The sequence below is a fragment of the Hemiscyllium ocellatum genome, chromosome 12, assembly GCF_020745735.1.
Source record: "Hemiscyllium ocellatum isolate sHemOce1 chromosome 12, sHemOce1.pat.X.cur, whole genome shotgun sequence".
NCBI lineage: Eukaryota > Metazoa > Chordata > Chondrichthyes > Orectolobiformes > Hemiscylliidae > Hemiscyllium > Hemiscyllium ocellatum.
In genome coordinates this window covers 63,026,953-63,047,113 of record NC_083412.1, presented here as the reverse complement: position 1 = coordinate 63,047,113, position 20,161 = coordinate 63,026,953, and the positions used below count along the sequence as shown (strand labels likewise).

General features: G+C 38.5%; 1 protein-coding gene across 1 annotated transcript in view; it reads right to left on the bottom strand.

Annotated features, from left to right (window-relative positions):
• stxbp5l (syntaxin binding protein 5L) overlaps positions 1-20,161 on the bottom strand; it is a 512,076-nt gene that overhangs the window by 31,552 nt on the left and 460,363 nt on the right. Inside the window, exon 21 of the mRNA XM_060832791.1 lies at positions 15,214-15,387. Coding sequence (XP_060688774.1) covers positions 15,214-15,387 — 174 coding nt within the window. The remainder of the gene's footprint in view (positions 1-15,213; positions 15,388-20,161) is intronic.

The window sequence follows — 20,161 nt, the reverse complement described above, 5'->3', positions numbered from 1 at the left end:
TGACATTTGCAGCCCTAGACCAGACTTGCAAGATTCACCACTTCAGAATCCGGATATGGAGTTTTTTGTGGATGGATCAGCATTCAGGAGCAAAGAGACAGGCCAGAATTGTTTTGGATATGCTGTAGTAACTACCCATGAGGTAGTCAAAGCGGGATCACTCCCTTCTCATCTGTCTTGTGCAAACAGCGGAGCTGATTGCCTTGACTGAGGCATGTAAATTGGCTAAGGGAAGGACAGTGAGTATTTACATTGACAGCATATATGCATTCGGGGTTGTACATGATGTTGGAAACATGTGGAAACACAGGGGATTCTTGACTTCCACCAGAAAGCCCATCGCAACCGTGGCCTGATTTCTGACCTCCTGGAAGCGGTTCCATTGCCCAAATCAATCGCTGTGTGTAAATGTGAAGCCCACATGAAAAATAACGATTACATATCTCAAGGCAATGCAAAGGCAGACTCAGCGGCAAGGATGGCAGCTCAGCAGCTGTCAAGTGATCAGTTCGACATGTGTATGACAAAAAAATGTACCCCAACAGCAGACATACAGGAGTTACAGTCGCAGGCCATGCGTGAGTGTATAAGGGCAGGGTATAGCATGAGGGAAAGGGTGTGGTGTGGCCCCAATGGCAAGTCCTGTTTACCGCGATCATTATTCCCATTCTATGCCAAACTGACACACAGTAAGGAGCATGTGTCAAAAGGGGGGATGTACAACAGCATTTCGGCACATTGGTACACTAAGGGATTTGCTAACTATTCCCAGAAATATTGTGAACGATGTGTTATCTGTGCCACTAATAATGTGGGGAGGGGAATACAGGTGAGTCAGGCAGCACACTCCCAACCCCAAAGACCCTTTGAACATTTACAGATGGATTTTATTGAACTAACACCCAGCGAAGGTATTGCCTTGTAATAGTTGATATGTTTTCCAAATAGGTGGAAGTATTCCCCACGTCTAAACAGGATGCCAGTGCAGTAGCCAAGCCTTTGATAACTGAAATAATTCCGATATGGGGCATCCCTGAAAGGCTCAGTAGCGACAATGGAACACCATTCGTCAATAACGCCTGACAGCAGATCAGTGATTACTTGGGAATAAACATGAGACAACACTGTGCCTACTACTCAGTGAGCGGTGGGGCAGTGGAAAGAGAGAAGGCTACCCTAAAAAATAAAGTGACAAAATGCTGTGAGGAACTAGGGGTGACATGGACAAAGGCACTTCCAGTTGTGCTAATGTATATGAGATCTAGAACGAGAGGAAGAGCCAATCTTAGCCCGTTTGAGATTTTGTTTGGTAGGCCGCCCAACATAGGGATTGGCCCAAGACCTAAAGTTAGACAAATAATAGACCACTGTGAAGATGAGATGCTATGTTACTGTATAAAACTCTCTACACTTTTGTCTCAAATACAGAATCAAGTAATGGCAGCACTTCCCCAACCAGCAGAAGGGAAGCTGCATGATTTAGAACCTGGAGACTGGATAGTGGTCAAAGACTTCAGGAGGAAAAGCTGGAAGGCGAGAAGGTGGCTGGGACCGTTTCAAGTGCTCCTTACAACACAGACAGCTGTTAAGATCGCCGAGCCACGTGGACACACGCCAGCCATTGCAAACATGTAGCCGGACCTGAGGAGACATCAGACGACACTGGAACCAAATAAGTGCAAGTAGTGAAACTCCAATAACCAGACTGGACTTATATATACATAGGGATTTGTATGGTTGCTAGACACCTCATGCAAATATGGGGCTGCCCCAGCTCACACTGTTAGTAAGTGCCTCGGCAGGACTACTCGTAAAGGCAGGGGCATCTGGGATACAGCCACAGATGGTTATCTTAACCGAGGGTGCTAAAGGGACCTTTACATGCGACCCATGGCTGTTCAGTAACCGGGATGACTATAAATGGGACGATAAATACTTATGCAGGGATCCTTGTGGTCCCAGTGACTGGCACTTAGTAGTGGCCATCATGGCTACAGGGACACCTGACATGGGAAATAGGTATTCTATTATCAAGGAAGGAGGTGCCAGGGCACAGGTAACAATAACCAACACTCAGAAGAGTGATGATGGAGCCTGGTGGTGTGGAACAGATAGACCCTTCTCTGACATCTATAGAAAGGTGAATATAGTGGTACAGTCGCTCCCCCGAGAGGCAGTGCAGAGGTCCTACAGGAAATAGTAGCACTAGGGCACGGCAACCAACCAAACCAAATCATTGACCTAACCCCCAAGCAGGGCAGAGGGTATTAATGTCACGTCAGAACCTGGAGGCAGCCGGCCGGGGCTCGGGAGCAAGTCTAACTGGGTAGTGGAAATAGCCCTTCATGAGATAAATGGTGTAAATGCGATGCCAGTAGGTTGGGAGGTGCGAGGGGCCATCGCTAGATGTGAAGTGAACAGAGCTTGTGTCTTGGCCCTAATACAACACCAGAGATTAGAGGTTGGCTTCTCTTATTGGATATGTTTGCACACAGCCCAATGGCGGACTGCCGGACTAATTACAGAGAGCCTGGCAAGAAATGCTAGCGGTGACTACCCTGACCCTGATAGGGGGAGCAGTTAGGGCAAATCTCACGCCACCACCTGAACTCAAGGCTAACTGCAGTCCCAATGCTGACACGCTGCCGATCACAGCCTTCCATATAGTGGAAGGTAGGGGAGAAACGTGTATTTGCACAAATCAGGGGAGACTCCATTTGGGTATCTCCCAGTGTACTACGACGCTGTACTTGAATAATGACTCTTGCTCAGCAACCTACGCAAATGGTACGATCATCAATATTACTTGTTCTTTTATCAATAATCAGACTATAGTGGTGGGTATAATATGAGCCTGTGGAGAGAGAAGGTACCACCCCCCGGGATGGAAAGGGTGCTGCTACCCCGCGGTACTGTCTACTGGCACGACAGTGTTCGTCCCAAAGGTCAGAAACGGGTGAACCCGAAGGGATATCCCACGGCATTGGAATGGATACACACTCGCAGACACCTGGACTACACTCAGAGCGAACATTGGGTGGTCTATTCTCTTGGGAGCAGGGACAACGGTGACAATAAACAAGATTAATGGCCTGGCATATAGTGTATTACTGTTAGCAAATGAGACGGAGGAAGGTCTAACACTCATTAATACTGAGTTAGCGGCAATAAGGGAAGCAGTGATACAATATCAATTAGTACTAGACATACTGGCGGCAGAGAAAGGGAGCGGCTGCAAAATGTTATGGACCTCATTCTGTTTTAATATTCCTGAGGATATCCCAGAATATCACTAGTGTAATAAATCATATGAAGGCAGCAGTAAGACCGCCTCCCCCAGCAGATGACTTCTGGTTCCAGTGGAATACCTCCCTTTGGGGAGGATAGGGGTATTGGATCCTACATGCTCTACTAGTTGTGGGACTAGTCATACTCATAGTGCTGTGTATAGGACACTATTTGTGTACCTGCCTACGGCATTTGCTTGTGAGTGCAGCGGGATACCAAATGGTAAAACGATCAGAGGCCCCATAGCAGGAAGACCCGATTGCGTGGATCCCACCATACAGTAATGCTGAAGTGTGTGATGTGTGAAAATGGGCTGTGTACAGGGCACACCAGAGCAAGTGACGATACCGCCAGAAAGCTGTGTTATAGGTAGATGGTGTCTGAGGAAAGGCCTGGTGCTCCCTAAGCAGTTTGATGTATAGTTATCTGACTGTGTATATTTTTATGTCATTGTTGTCATGAAATAACCAAAAAGGAGGAAATGTAATGAGAAATTAACATTTATTGTGAAATCTATTAAAGGCATAGGGGAACAAAGAAGTAAGGGTCTGACTGGAACTAGGGGTATTGCAAATAAACAGAAAAATGTAAAGACAAATCAACCTAATAGCAGACTTACAAGGCTAGTTAAACTACCATATCAGCAGACAAGAAATGAGAAAAACAACTCCATATATGGAAAGGAATGCACATGTTCCAGGTCTCTAGCCTTGCAGGTGTTGATAAGGAAAAGCAAATTATAGTATAATGGGAGTGTGTGAAAGCTATTAAAAGCCCCTTACATGAGGCATCTTGTCACTGTATTGGATCCCTTTGCAAAGGTCTGAAATAAACCTTCCCTTTGCTCTTGCAAGCATTTGAGTCGAGTCAATTTAATTTCCACGACACCAATTTCCACTCCATCTTAGCACTAGCCATCCTCAGAACTACTTCCCATACAATGGATATCTGATGAAAGACCAGAATCCATCGTGCCCATGCCATCTTTGAAGGCTCATGGTGCTCATGGCAAACATTATCCGTTCAAAACTGGCTTGTGTGGTTGCTCACGTTTGCGTTGGACAGGGCACGTAGTAGAAAATTTATGCCCCTCTTTGCAGAGGGATGCAATGGAGTTCACGACACCAGACCATGCCATGCCTGGTTCGAGGTTCCCATCTGGGTTAGAACCATTTCAGCAGTCTACAGAAACGCATTGCACTGTAGGAAGAAGGCCAATATTTTCCTCCATTCCACCAGGGTAAATGCCACCACCTTCTCTCTGACACCTCACTTACTCGATCACTGTTCCTGTACCCACCTCTCAAAAAAGACTAATGCCTTACCACTCTCTATCAGATGCAACACCTTCCCTCGCTTGCTTTCACCCACCCCAACTCCAATACCATTCATCCTGCTTACCTCTGCACTGCCTCCTTACTTTCTCAGGACATCTCCCCACCTGCACCAAGAGTAATAGATGTGCCACACGTTTTCATCTCCTACAATACCTGCCACTCTATCTTTACAGGAACAAAACAATCCACAATATTGCAGAATGAATCAAGACAGAGGGTTTGCTGCTCAACATTCAGCTCCTCACCTTTTTATGAGGGCAGGATGTCCAACAGATCCTGGACTGGTAGTAGAAGCTGCCCTTAACTTAACTAAGAACTCCTGAGCAAAGATTATCTCCTTGACTTGACTGACTTCCTGACTTATGTTTGCATGGAGTGGCAAAGCAAAACAGCAGCATTCCAAACCTGGTATTTCTGGCTAAAGCAGCAAAGCACAGAAAGGCAAGGTGAGGCAGGGATGTTATGAGCATGTAGGTTAGAGGAAATGTTGTACTATGAAAATAAGTGCCCAGAGTGCTGGGTGCATGTCTCTGCGTGCAAAGTATCCTTGCTGTAGCGTTACAACAATTATAGTTGTTGGTGCAGCCTAAGATGGAGCATCAAATTGCAGAAGTATCCCGGAAGTTCTTAAAGTCTGTCACTATCTATAGATGAGGAGTGTGTGTGGTCGGTGTAAATAGAACGTGCCCTGAAATGTTGCTGATTCATTTTCAACATGGTTGTTCAGAGAAGGTGGTGAGCTGTAATCACCAGGTACTCACTCTGGTCTCCTTGTCAAGTTTTCCTGATGTTGAGCTTGTTTGCTAAGATGGGAAGCTGAGTATTAATGAGGTGAGCTGGGCTATTAATAAAGTGTTTAACAAGCAATAACCACTCCCAATTTGCAGCTTTCAGTTGCCTAGCATTAATCTAGTCATGTTGCTTGTCAAAAGCACTACAGATGGTGTAAGTTTGTCCCAATGTGTCTAAGATGGGCCTTGTTGCATTTGTTGTCCAATTCTGTCACATACCTTGTCATAGGACATGTTGCTCAGACCCTTGAGATTCTGCCCAATTTCTTGTCTCTCAAAGTTAAATAATTTTGTCAGACATGAATGTGAGTCTGAAAATTTTCAGAAATTAACTTGTTTTTCAATGTTTGAGGTACCAGAATAATACATTTTCATTGTAAATGTTAACAGTTGGCTGGTTCACCTTTATTCCTCAATTTTCAGATTGTTTATACAGTGAAGGAAAGTAATCATGTTGGATTAAAATGGCAAAGCAAAGTTTCCAGAAACTATAACTAAACCATCCTTCTTTAAGATTAGAATGTAAAATTCTGCTGTAAACTATTGTAGATTTTTTTTCCCTCTGAAAATAAAGTCCCAGTAAAACTATGTTATTGGTAACAATCAATACCCTCCAAATCTGACTCTAATAGTGATTTGCAACTTATATCCCTCAAAAACAAAATTACTTAGCAAAAAAGATTACTCCAGCCTTCTCTAAAATGTCCTCTGAAGAAAAAATGTACACTTCAAACACTTTTGATTTCTTTTTAACAGAACCAGTAGTTTTTGATAAATCTGTTACTATTTGGGTACATATCTTCAAATGACCAAATATTCCCTTTTTTGAAGGGTGGCAGATACTTTAAGATACTTGTTTCAAAAGGGCATGGAGAATATTTCTGCATATACTGTTCAAATAGAGTCTATACTTCAAATAACTAAAATTTGCAATGATTATATTGTTGTATATCAGTCCTTTTAACATGCATGTTTACAATGAGAGGTAGTCTCACTGAATCATATAGGATTCTTAACAGGCTTGACAGAGTAAATGCTGAGGGGATGTTTCACTTATGGGGGAGCCTTGGACCAGAAAGCATAGACTCAGAATAAAGAGTGTCAATTTAAGACTGGGGAGGAATTTGTCTCGGAAGTTGAGAGTCTATGAAACTTCTCAGCTTGGAGACAGAGTCCTAGTGTGTGTTTAAAGCTGAGATAGATTATTGAGCAGAAGGAAATTGAGGGTTACAGGGAAAAGGCAGGAAAGTGGATATGAAGAATATTGGATCAGCCATGATCCTAGTAAATGTTGGAACAGGCTCAAGGGATTGAACAATTTACTCCTGTTCCTTTTTCTTAAGGTTTTTTGTTTATTCAATAAAGAGATAGCATGAAAAGTGTAGGGCCCTACCCAGCTCTTTCCATCAAAATACACATTTACAGTCTGGTCCAATCTAGTGTTGCCTAATTAGTTTTCAGAAAAAGTGTGGAAAGCCTCATATCTGCTCAGCTAATTAATGAGTTGCATTATGGGAAGGTTTATCAAAGAAGCTTAATTTAACTTAAACACAAGCAATTTAGCATTATACAACAATATTTGTCATGTTTGGTGGGGGACATTACTGAAATGAGATCTCTTGCTTTGTACTTGAGATTACGTTGCGAGCTGATACAAGAAGTGATATAATTAACTAAGTGATTGGTAGGAGGACCAGGACTTGAATCTTCTCTTATACTGTATACAGAAATGGATGATGTATATTTTGTGTAGTATTACTAGTGTAGAATGACTAGGTACTGACCTACCTAACAATGTTGTATTGCAAGATTTCATTTCTGCTGTTAAGTACCACTATAAATAGTGTGGCAGCTACTTAGCTAAAAGTCGCTACTATAACAGAATCTCCTGTTCTTTTCTCTCATCTCTTTGTTTGTTTGTAAAGTGACATTTTCTACATGTCCAAGTGTTCAAAATTGTTCATTATTATTTTAAAAACTAGCTGTACAAACTTGCTTATTTTAGTCTAATTTTCTTTCAATATTTGTCATTGAGTGGTCCATGTACTTTTCTTGATGCTTTGATTAAGTGTATATATCTCAACTTTGTTCATTAAATTGTCATCTTCTGAAAAGCTGGATAACATTTAAATTAACTAATTACTGGAAATAATGTTTACAATTACAAAGTGGGTGGATCAATTGAGACTTTAAAAATACTACCAACAATGAAATTATCATACAAACTACTTCATAATCACACAATTCTGATGATATAAAAAACACTTCATATTTTCAAGACTGCACAAAACATTGGACTAACGTTAACAGAGATAATTTTAACACATACATAACAACAGAATTCTGCAAAAAGGATGGGCTGGATTGTGATAAATTTTAGGATTTGGATTTTAAAATGGAGGGAGATGGATGTGGGTCATTTATATGAAGGTTTTCTTTTAATAAAAACAAGATCAGAGATTATTTGGACAGTAACATAAATATTATTTGTAAGAAGGCATCTGACTTAGGTCAATTGCCTAGCAAGTTGATGATAATGAATGAAATGTTTATACTATTGAGATTATGGTAGAGTAGGCAGAGCAAAGCAAAAGAATCAATACAGTTCAAGGGAACAAGTCACGTCAGAGGAAGTGGTTTCTTGTTTGTGAAGTTGCCAAGCCAGTAGAGCTTGTACGAGACTTCCAAGTTGTTAGAACTGAGAAAATTTAGGCATCAGTTCATGCCAGTTGACTCAAAAGGAATTGTAAACAAAAGATGTTCTCAGCAGTCCTAGGGAAAGAAACTGGGAAGCATCAGTTATGTCAAGTTTAAAAAAGTTGAGATCCTAATGGTATTTCTCTGGGATTGATTCTCTGAACATATTTCTGGATTGTTATGGAAAACAGGTTGAAACTTTAAAATGGCTGTGTTAAGATAGTGTTTTTATATACATATTATGAACAGCATAAAATTTGGCTGTTCAAAATTTTGTCTTGGAATATAATCTCATGGTAAAAGTAACAAAGGCCAAACTTTCTTTCTGTGTATAGGAGAAAAGGCAATAAATTTTGATTTTTAAAATGCCTTCACAAAATTCATAGGCAATAATTTTAGACTGGTGTAGATGGACATCAAATATATTAGACATATACTTTCTTTTACATGGTCTTGCTTCTAATGTAATGGTTCTATTTCTTTATAATTACCCAAAACTCTTACCTGTTAAAAGGACATTTGGGAGCATTGGATTTATTACTGTACCTCAGTAATACATATTTTGGGCAGAATTGTGCAGAACTTACAATTTGCTGATCTTTTAACTAAGCTTCCCACATCAGGTTTAGTAATTGGGATAGTGAATTTGTTGTGAAATTGAACATAATTGGTACTTGACACTTTGCCGAACAGAAATCCTCTTTTTGGTACCATAATTGGTAACTGGCCAATTAAATTTCTTTTTACTCGAATTAGATACTCTGTCACTGTTAGGGATCCTACAGCCATCCTAAAAATGGAGACAACAAAATGATTTCCCTCCTGGGTAATGATTATATATTCTATGACTGAGCATAAAGTGGTATCGCAATTCTTGAAAACTGCAATATTTGCAGCTTTCTTTCGTGAATTAACAACACAATTGAGAGAATATTTTTCAAGGGAATAACAGACAACAAAATATATTTAACAGAAGGAAGGATAAGAGAAGAAATTCATTTCACATCTAATTTTTTCTCCCATGTAAAAGTGACATAAAATCTCTTAATGTTGCAGCACAATCATGTGCTTGGTTATACTTGCAGTTATATTGACTCATAACTCTACCTGTTTAAGCCATCCCTTCAAAATGTGATAAACTTCATAAATATACACATAAAGGTCCTGCATTAGTAATTTAAAGAATCTGAATGTGAAATTCAAATGTAAATAACCTGGATATGCTCAATCTAAGTGCACCAGGCATTATCAAGTCATTCAGCATGGAAACAAATCCTTCAGTCCAACTTGTCCATGCTGACCAAGTTTCCCAAACTAAAACTAGTTCCCTTTACTTGCATTTGGCCCATATCCCTCTAAACATTTTCCTATTCATGTACCGATACATGCTATTTATGGATGGCATAGTGGTTAGCGCTGCTGCCTTACGGCGCCAGGGACCTGGGTTTGATTCCAGCCTTGGGCGACTGTCTGTGTGGAGTTTGCACATTCTCCCTGTGTCTGCGTGGGTTTCCTCTGGGTGCTCCAGTTTCCTCCCACAATACAAAGATGCACAGATTAGGTGAATTGGTCATGCTACATTGCCCATGGTTTTCAGGGATGTGTAGGCTAGATGAATTAGTCAGGGATAAATGTAAAGTAATAGCGTAGGGGAATGGGTATGGGTAGGTTACGCTTTGGAGGGTCGCTGTGGACGTTTTAGGGCCAAATGGCCTGTTTCCACATTGTAGGGATTTTATGATTCTATGATACCTATCCAAATATCTTTTAAATTTTGATACCGTACTTGCATCTACTACTTCCTCTGGCAGTTCATTCCACATGCGAACCACTCTCTGTGTGAAAAAGCTGCCCTTCACGTCTCTTTTAAATCTTTTGTTTCTCATCTTAACAATATGTCCCCTAGTTTTGGAATCACTTACCCAAGGGAAAATACTTTTGCTATTCACCTTATCTAAGCCCCTCATGACTTTGTAAATATCACCCCTCAACTTTCTATGCTTCAGTGAAAAAGGTCCAAGCCTATACAACTTTTCCTTCTAACTCAAATCCTCCAGTCTCAGCAACACCTTGGTGAAATTTTTCTGAACCCTCTCCAATTAATAACATCCTTCCTACAGCAGAATGATGAGAACAGTACACAGTACTCCAAAAATGGCCTCAGTAATGTATTGTACAACCTCAACATGATGTCCCAACTCCTATACTCAATGGTCTGAGCAATGAAGGCAAGTGTGCTAACCATCTTCTTAATCACCCTGTCTGTCTGTAATGCAACTTTCAAAGAACTATATACCTTAACCCCTCAGTCTCTCTTATACAACACTATCTAGGCCCTACCATTAACTGTATAAAGCCTGCCATTGTTTATTTTACCAAAATGCAATATCTCACATTCATCCAAATTAACCTCCATCTGCCACTTCTCAGCCCATTGGCCCAATTTAATCAAGATCTCTTGGTAATCTTATATAACCTTCTTCCCTGTTGACTATGCCATCAATTTTGGTGTCTTCCACAAACTTACTAACCACGCCTCCTAAGTTTCCATCCAAATCATCTATATAAATTACAAACAAAACTGGACCCAGCATCAATCCCTGCAGAACACCGCTGGTCACAAGCGTCCAGTATGAAAACTAACTCTTCACCACCACCGTCTGTCTCCTACCATCCAGCCAATTTTGTATCCAATTGGCAAGCTGTCCCTGAATTCCTTGTGGCTTAACTTTACTAATGAGCATCCATGCAGAACCTTTCAAAGGCTTTATTAAAGTCCATGTAGACAAAGCATACTACCCTGCTCTCATTAACCTTTTTGATTACGTTTCCTAAAAATTCAATCAAGTTTATGAGGCATGATTTCCCATGCACAAAGCCATGCTAACTATCTTTAATCAGTCTTTGCTGCTCCAAATGCATGTAAATCAATTAACTTCAAAAGAACTGCTGGAGACTTGATGAAAAAAAGTCCAGAACATTTTCAGTTTTTATTTTGGTGGGCCTTCTGGATGCATTAAAAAAAATTCCAGGTATATTACTGGTACTCATTTCAAAATGATCTGACTTGCATTCAGGCAGAGTTGGAAGGGCATAAAGAAACATTATTCTGCCAATTGTACAGCCTGTTTTGGAAGCAAGTCAAATTTCTAGGCACCAAAAATTGTTTAGCAGTTCAAGAAATTCTGTTCTTGCTTCTGGGTGCAAGCAGTGTTTGCCAATTATGATTATTTTGTCGAAGTATGATAATTTAGTTTCTCAGGTTGGATGTTCAACAATGGCTGGGGGCATGTTGCATAAATACGCTGTATTCAAACATTGCCAAATTCCGTCACTTGAATTATAATTCCTGTCGGCCAAACAAAGAGGAAAACCATATTTACTGTCTGAATCATCTTCTGGCACTTGACTGTGCCAGTAGTATTGAAAAAAAACCTAAGTTACAATTGTACTATCAAAACAGCAAGTGTTTATCGTAATTGATTTCCTTGTTTCTCTTTCTGTGGTATCATTGTAAAGCCAACCTTTAATATCTCAACCTTTTATATGAAACCCTTGATAAAGAATGTGAGTATGCTGGTCACCACATCATAGTCAAACCTCATCATCTCACTCAACAGCTATAAAAATGGAAGTCTAGTAAAGGGTTGATTGTAAGTGATCTGGAATGGAAACATTGGCTGAAACTTCTTTCCCTAACACATGGTTGCTGGTGACATTTGGTTGGAATTAATTAAATAACTAGACTGAAAAGTAAACTTTGGATCTTTCTAGTCCAGATATTTAAATAACTTAATGGATAATTTGGTAAGTCCCAGGGGAGCCAAGAAGTGGCATTTAAACTAGAAGAGGTAAAACTGAAACAAATAGCTAATAGCATCTATTCTCAATTTCCAAAACTGCTATTAAAGGACGAGGACAGAAAATGAAGGTCATCCAATCAAGGCATTAATATATTGAAGACATTAGAAAGGAAAATTCTTAAACAGAACTTTTCAACAATCTATTTAGTTGCAGAAAATAAACAAGTAAGTCGTAAAATGTAGTAATGATCTTTTTAAGCTTGAAATTCAAATATAAATATATGATATAGCTTTGCAAGGCCACAAGTCCATTGAATCTTTCATTGCGTAAACTGTACATAGAAAAATGATGTTTTTCCTCATTTGGTATAAATGAAAGCCTGGATTGCGATACTTTTTCTGTCTCTTTTGTCAAGGTCAGCCTGGAGACTGCTGAAGGATGATAGCTACATTGTCTCGAAACATATGTAGTGCTGACCAATGTGGTCAAAAAATGTTTTTGTGTTATCTATGCATCAAACGTTACTTAGAATTTCCCACATTTCATTCATGATTTATCAATATTAGACACTCTTTTATTGGCTGAAATAGCCATTAAAGAATGCTGTTTATGGGTCCAAAGTGGCTACTACTGCATTGTAATATCAAATGAGCCTGTGGGGAGAACAGTTTAGGATCACAAAGGAATGAGAGCTAACATCTAGTCCTCCTCAAAGGTTCTGTAACTATGTCTAGTGTCTAACATATCAATAGTAAGCTGGAACTATTTGCTAACAAATGATTAACTATATTTTATAAACAGTAAGAGATTCTTTTAGTTAGACCAGGAAGTAGTTTTCCTCTGCCACACAAGATGAAACAGGCTTTGTGGTTTCCTAAAATTAAAAGAAGATGGTGGCAGCAACTTTATTCATGAACAGCAGCTCACAAAATGGCATCCCACACAACAAAGTTGCTTGACTATAAGAAGTACCTTTGGCCAGTATGCTGAGATACTGCCTGAAATAAATCAGGATTCAAACAAATAAATAAAGATTTGTTCTATTTTACATTGTAGAGTTTAATTCTCCTGTAAAATATTATCACATTACAAAATGTATTTGTATCATACTTACGTTTGATATGCAAAGAGATATAGTAAAGTTTTTCAAGCAAATATGGTGTAAACCTTGACAACTCATTTTAGTAAAAGTATCCGTTTAGAAGTACTTAAAACTGTCAAATTTGATAGAAGAGCTTCTTGACTATAGAAATTATGACACAAACTGCCTATAGAATTGGGAAATACTGAAAAAGAAAATCTCCATAAGTTAATGGTAGCAAAAGCTACTTTGAATATAAAATTAATAATGCATCTCAGAAGACACCAGTTACATTCACATTCGGAATGTGTGATAAAAGGGTAAAATGCAGAATAAATAGGGGCTCTGCCACCAGTAAAGCTTCCTAGGTAACAATACATCTGATTCAATGATTAAGAATAATCACCCTTTGAGAGGACAGCATCATTTCACATCTCCAAGAACGGAGGAGAGAGATAAAGCAGAGATGACAATTTGTCAGAAGTATTTTCATGTTTTTCAGAATTTGCCTTTTTCCATGCAAAGGTGCAAAAGAAAGCAAAAATACATGCAGTGACATTTACTACTTACATTTTAGAATTTAGAGAATTAATCTTGTTTAGAAATACTATAATGGTTTCTTCACCACAATCCCCTGATATACAATTTATCCATGTTGTGATTATTTTCAAATGTAATTCAGTGACGGCTTGTGAATATGAAATGAACCATTGTACACAAGTACAAGCTCTTTCCTTAACCCATCTATCCCTGCTGACATATTTTAATTTTAATCAAATTTACATTTCAATTGGCATTATATGATGAGTGAATCCTAGCTGGAACTATAAGTTACAAACCTAAACGGAATACAGAATTAGCCTGCATTTTTAACCTGCAGAGATACTTCCATTTTTTTCCAATAAAATAATATTGAAATTTTGACCTATTAATCAACTGTTTGCAATTAAATAGTATTCAGGTCCCAAAGGAATATAACTTTTGTGGATTACAACTCATTGAGCTGAATTTTATGCTGGGGACAGAATGCCTATCCCTGGGAATTGCTGCCATTTAACTGTGGTGACCATAGCTGAGTTTACAGATAGAATCTCAGGCAAATGAGGATCATTAGCACTATGTGAATGCAAGTTTGGCATATTGCCACTGCTGGGGTAGCCCATTGAGAAGTGTAGGAGGCCATGATTGATAGTAAGGAAGAGGTAAAACAGGGATGTGAGGAGTGCTATTGGGGAAAGAAGAAGCATCAATGTTCACAGGGATCCTGAAAAAGAGGCAATGCCCATGCTCATCCAAATTTCACGTGGCAAGTGGGTACTTAGTGCCTGTCTCCCCAACACACTCAATGGTGTTGAGGGCTCCTTAAGGGGCAATAATTGGGAATAGCAATGCTGAAATGTTCTATAATTTTACAAAATCCCTGCCTCCTATTCCAAACCTGGGGGACTGTAAAGTTTTGGTCATATACTTTGGTTTCAACATAATAATGATAACACTACTTAAGAGTTATATTAAAGGTCTCAGTGATTGGTTAAATATTTATTGTCTATGCAATTAAGAAATACTGACTGTTATTTCAATTTAAAATACTCTGATGCATCATACAGTACTTGGAATTTATGGTTTTATTTTTAAATTGATAAACACAACTAAGGATTTCATCTGATTTTTCTCAGTTAGAATGACTTTTCCCAAGATGAAAATTTATCATCTTAAAGTATAGATCCAAATAACTGGGGGAAAGAGAAATCTCTCACAAGAAAACCATGGTAGAGGATTATATTAATGAGTAAATTTTCTGAAAAATACATTTTGTAAATAAGGATGGGTTTTGTGGCAGAATTCCATTTGACGCATCATCTGGTGGCAGCAGAAAATGTTTTAACTTAAATCATTGTTCATCCATTGGTTTGAATTTTAATTGGAGTTATTTTGTTTGAATAAGGCAATTTTCACTGGTGGTATAACCTCCATATTCTACATTAAATGCACAAGACCAAGCAGAATCAGATTTTGGGCATGCAATACCTGATGGCCAGAGCATCTGTGCTGTAACCAAATGGCTAAATCATCAGTGTTAGGAGTCATATTGCTTCCAGTTGGTGGTTCCTATTTGATTGAACATATTTGCTGTTCCTGGATCTCACGTGACTAAAATCAATGGGAAAAATGAAGATGCATACACGTATATATAAACATACACACACTCACACACCTTCTGTGTGGGTGACAGGTAATGAGATTTCCATGCAGGCTGCTGATTGTGCTTTTCGAAATGGTGGTCGGCCTGGCCCTCGACGATTCAGCTTTGAAGTATCAGCAATGGAAAGACGCTTCCCGGTATTGCACGGTTGGGAAATAGGACTTGTGCAAACTCCATTGACGTGATCTGTAACAAATAGTTTAATTCACAATTAACTAATTGCATGTAAATAGCATTCCTTGATATGTCAGTGCTGTACTCGTTGTTCTCTGCTATATGTTTATGGTGAGATGCAGGGAATATAAGTATCAAAATTTAAATTATAGAATCATGCTGGAATTCCAGTGGTCTTTCCTGTGACTGAAGGTAATCTTATCACGAACAATATTCAATAATTTTCTGTAACTAAATTATTGAGCATTGGAGTAAAAAGCATTGTGACAAGAAAAACGTCAAACTGGTTAAAGTTTCGAGGGTCAAATTACCAATTCTTGCATCTACTTACTATGTTTCCGTGGCTTTCATGATGCTAGCAGTATTTCCGTGTGGAATAAACTTTCTGAGGAAGTGGTGGATGCAGGCAAAGTTACAATAGTTAGAAAACACTTAGCTAAGTTCATGAATAGGAAAGATGGGAGGGGGGTTGGGATGTGGGCCAGGAGCAGGTAGGTGGGACTAATTTAGGATTATGTTCAGCATGGACTGGTTGGACCAAAGGGTCTGTTTCCACACTGTATGATTCTATGACTGTCTTTAGTAAAACAACTTCAATTTTCTCAAACAGTGACTTCCCTCAAGGTTTCTAATTAAATGCTGTTTATAGATAAAAATGGAAATCCAGATTGAAAACCAAAACTGACTTAAAGTAGGTCAACTTGTCTAAAGTAAGAAAACTTACTTTGTTGAATGTAGTTTGTTTCTTTTGGATACCTAGAAACTTGAATTGATTTAAACTGCAGAATATTCATACTACAAAGGCAAAACACTACGATACTGTGAATTTGGGTTAAAGCAGAAAATACTAGAAATACCCAGGTTAAGCATCATCTATGGATTAAGATAGAAACAGAATTGATGTTTCAGATCAATAACCTATCATGATATAATAAGATGGTTTAAATATAATTTTAAAGAGAGCTGAAAGTCTATATTCTAAATGCAAACAATAATTTTGAATGCTTCATAATAGACATTTTCAGTAAGTTAACATCAGATTACTCATGATGAATTAAAATGCTTACTTTTGTGAAATAATATTGTATTAGCTGTGTCAATTAAACATAGCAAAGTTATCACACTAATACTTATTAAGCAATATTGTTTAAAGGAAGTCAGTATAAAATGTTTAAAATATTGCCTGATTCAAAGCAGATTTCATATTTTGCAATATGCAAACAGGTTTGAATGGAAATTCTGTGGGAACAATCACTTTGAAACAGTTTGCAATTTGTGATATAATTTCCAAAGTGGAAATTATTCTCTCATTATGTTTTTGAGGCATTTCAATTATTATGTTAACTTGAATATTAATGTTCTCAAGCATTAGTGAGGATAGTTCCTGCTCATTTCTCAATTTTTTTGGAAACCAAACTGACTAAAAAGAGAACGTACACCCCAGTCCAATACCAGCACCTCCAAATCATAAAAAAACAGAATATCAATGTTTACGGCAGTTATTCATGTTGCAAAAAGTGGAAAATCGTTTTCAACAGATATTGGTGTTAAGAAGACTTGTTCCCAAACTATATTAGTAAATTAAACTCAGAAATCCTTAAAATTTAGAAGTTTAGCAAATACAAAGGAAGTATTTGATGAAATACAAGAAAACATGAAAAAAAATCTGCAGAATGGATGTATAATTAAAATCAATTTCAATACATATGTGTAAGGGATATGTCTTGTTTGGAGAATAAGGAAGCCACATGCTGCTTTGCTGATGTGTTTAAATGGAATTGATGAGCAAAGAAATCTGACAGTACAGAAAAGGACATCACAAAGACTGCAGGAATATTTAAGGTCATAAGCAAAGGAAAACAAGAGTTTAGGGCTTATTTTGTAATTTATTTCTATAAGTATTGAACTGAATAGAAAAGGTGTTTTGTTTATCTAGTCAGATCAAATTTGGAGTACTGTGACAATTTTGGTAGCCATACTATAGCAAGGATAGAGAGGGATATGGAGTAAATGTAAATCACTTACTCCATAATTTTCTCCTTTCTTTTTGTGCAATTCCAGGGACCTGAGAATGTAGATATGCCATTATAATGGCATAGGTTTCTAGGAACTCTGGTTCAACATTGCCATCCCAGCTCAAAAGACATCAAGAATATCTCCTTTTTAAATCGTACATAGAACAATTCTGTAAAACATTGAGAAATTCTAGCTTTTCTGTCTAAGCTCCATCACTGACCAAAAGACTAATGGAATTCTGAGATGTACATGAGGAAGAAAATATTTGACTAGCTGAATTACGTTCAAAATGAAACCCCACCCAGTTTAGTGTGGTGGTCAAGAATGCATAAATTAAAAAGCTCCTTTAATATCTGCCTGTCACTGTTTTGGGAAATAAGTTCATCAATTTGTGACTCACAAATGCACAGAATGATTTCCGAGCATCCCATCCTTGAAGAAGTGTGGGAAAGGGAATTATTTCAGAATTTTTAAAAATCATGTTTTACTTGGACAATACTTAGAAACATAGAAATTCTCGGCACAGACATAGACCATTCAGCCCTTTGAGTCCCAATTAAATCTTTCATGGCTGTTTGCACACCAATTCTAGTTAGCTGCCTTTGTTGCCTATCACTTCTTGAATAAAAGTCAACCTATCTCAATTTTCAATGTCCAATTGTCTCAGCATCCACAATCTTGTGTGCAGAATTTCATTACTCAAGTTTATCCTGGTCTTTGGAAGATAATATTAAAAAGTAATAATGTATAGTAAATTACAGTGAACAAGTTGACCAGTGACAGATAATAGCATTTATGCATTCACCAATTTGTTCTAACTGGCACTTCTTCTTAATGATGTTTACATCTCATTCCTCTAGAAATGCTAACATTAAATTTTTTAACATTATATACAGCATTAATCAAAAACTTTCCAATATTTATTAGCTTAATGATTTTTAACTTCAATTGCTTTGTAAAGCTACTTTAAAAAATGACAGCATCAAGATTCAGACAATTATTTTAACAAACATTGTTAGGGTCTCAGGTAATGTTTTGGATCACCATTATTGCATCTTGTATTGTCACAAGACTTTACATCTTAACTGTTATTCATGATATGATTTTTAAAATACTTCAATGGGTTGGAACTGTTTTGAAAATTGGAGCAAACTGCTTAAAAATGCAAGGCCAGCTTCCCAGAAATATATCTTAGGTCTCAGGAATTCACTTAACAAATGCAAAGTATTGGGCATTAGACAAACCTACAATTGGACCTCTTGAAACCTGTGTTCAATCGGAGATTTCAGGATCATTTTGCCAGATAATTGGTGAGAAGCTGCTATCATCTTTTAATCTCTGTGAAGAAGTTAGCACCTGGTTCCCACAGAACCAGCTATAGACAGAGATCAGGGTGTCAGGGGGAGGTGGTTGAAGAGAGGAGACAATTCATCCCTTCTTGCCTGGCCTTAACATTGCAAAATAACAGCAAGGTTCAGTCTGCTCTGCTATTCAGTCTGATCATGGCTATTCTTTCATTGCATTGCCTTTTCTCCACACTATTCCTGCATGGTGGCTCAGTGGTTAGCACTGCTGCCTCACAGCACCAGGGTCCCAGGTTCAATTCCAGCCTTGGGTGACTGTCCGTGTGGAGTTTGCACATTCTCCCTACATCTGTGTGGGTTTCCTCCCATGATCCAAAGATGTGCAGGTCAGGTGAATTGTTCATGCTAAATTAGCCCATTGTGTTAGTCATAGAGGGTGGGTTACTCTTCGTTGGGCCAAACGGCCTGTTTCCATACTGTAAGGAATCTAATCTTTATTTGCTATGTATTTTATACCACACCATTTGGAATTTTCCATACTGGAAAATTTCATGAAAACAACCCATGAAAACTCAAACTGTATCAAATGGTGGAACCCAAATGATAAACACCATTAGGCTGAATGTTCCTTCTTTTTTGGCTGTTATTTTTTGGGAAGTTTCTTCACGTTTCCTGCCATGTCTCAAAGTCACGTTTCTAATGCAATCTTTCGCTGCTCACCTAATTAATATTGCCATGGAGCTCTATGGCATGCTTCTCATTTTAATCACAAGGCAGCAGAAGCTGAGGCTCACCATTATTAGGACCAGACACAATTCATGGCACTAGTGCCACATTTAAACACTCATCCATGCATTACGTAAGCTTGCAAACCAGAACTGTCCCATATATTCTGTTGCTCCAACAGTTTTGTCCCAGAAAGGGAAACTTGCAACCCATTTTGCAGAAAGGTAGAGTAGAAAGGAAGGCTTCCATTTTTCCTGCAGACAAGCAAAGTAGGCCATGGCGCCGGAAAAGCCAGCCTGGATGCAGAGAGTTGCCCAAGTGCACCAGAAAGTTCATGATCTGTGCAATGCAATGGTAAATACCACAATATTCTCTCTGCTACATCACATTCATTCTCACTCTAACTGTGCACCAAGGCTAATGGTCTTTTGCTGTTTCATGCAGCATCTCTTCTTAATGGCTCTGACCTACATCATACTGCCATACTACTAACCTTTCCCGTCACCACCAACAGTTCCACCAGCCACTTACATCTCTTCCATTCCCTCCTTTTGTCTCATTACAGGAGAAGATGTCACATAACTGGGCAGAGAGGGCCAAGATGGCTAGCACGATGATTGACATCATGTGCTCACGCACAATGAGAAGATCATCCCAAAGATGGCTGAAGAGGACTGTGACCACTTGTGATGCTGGGATCTCTATGTCCATGCAACCAAGACTGCTTTATTGCTCTGTTG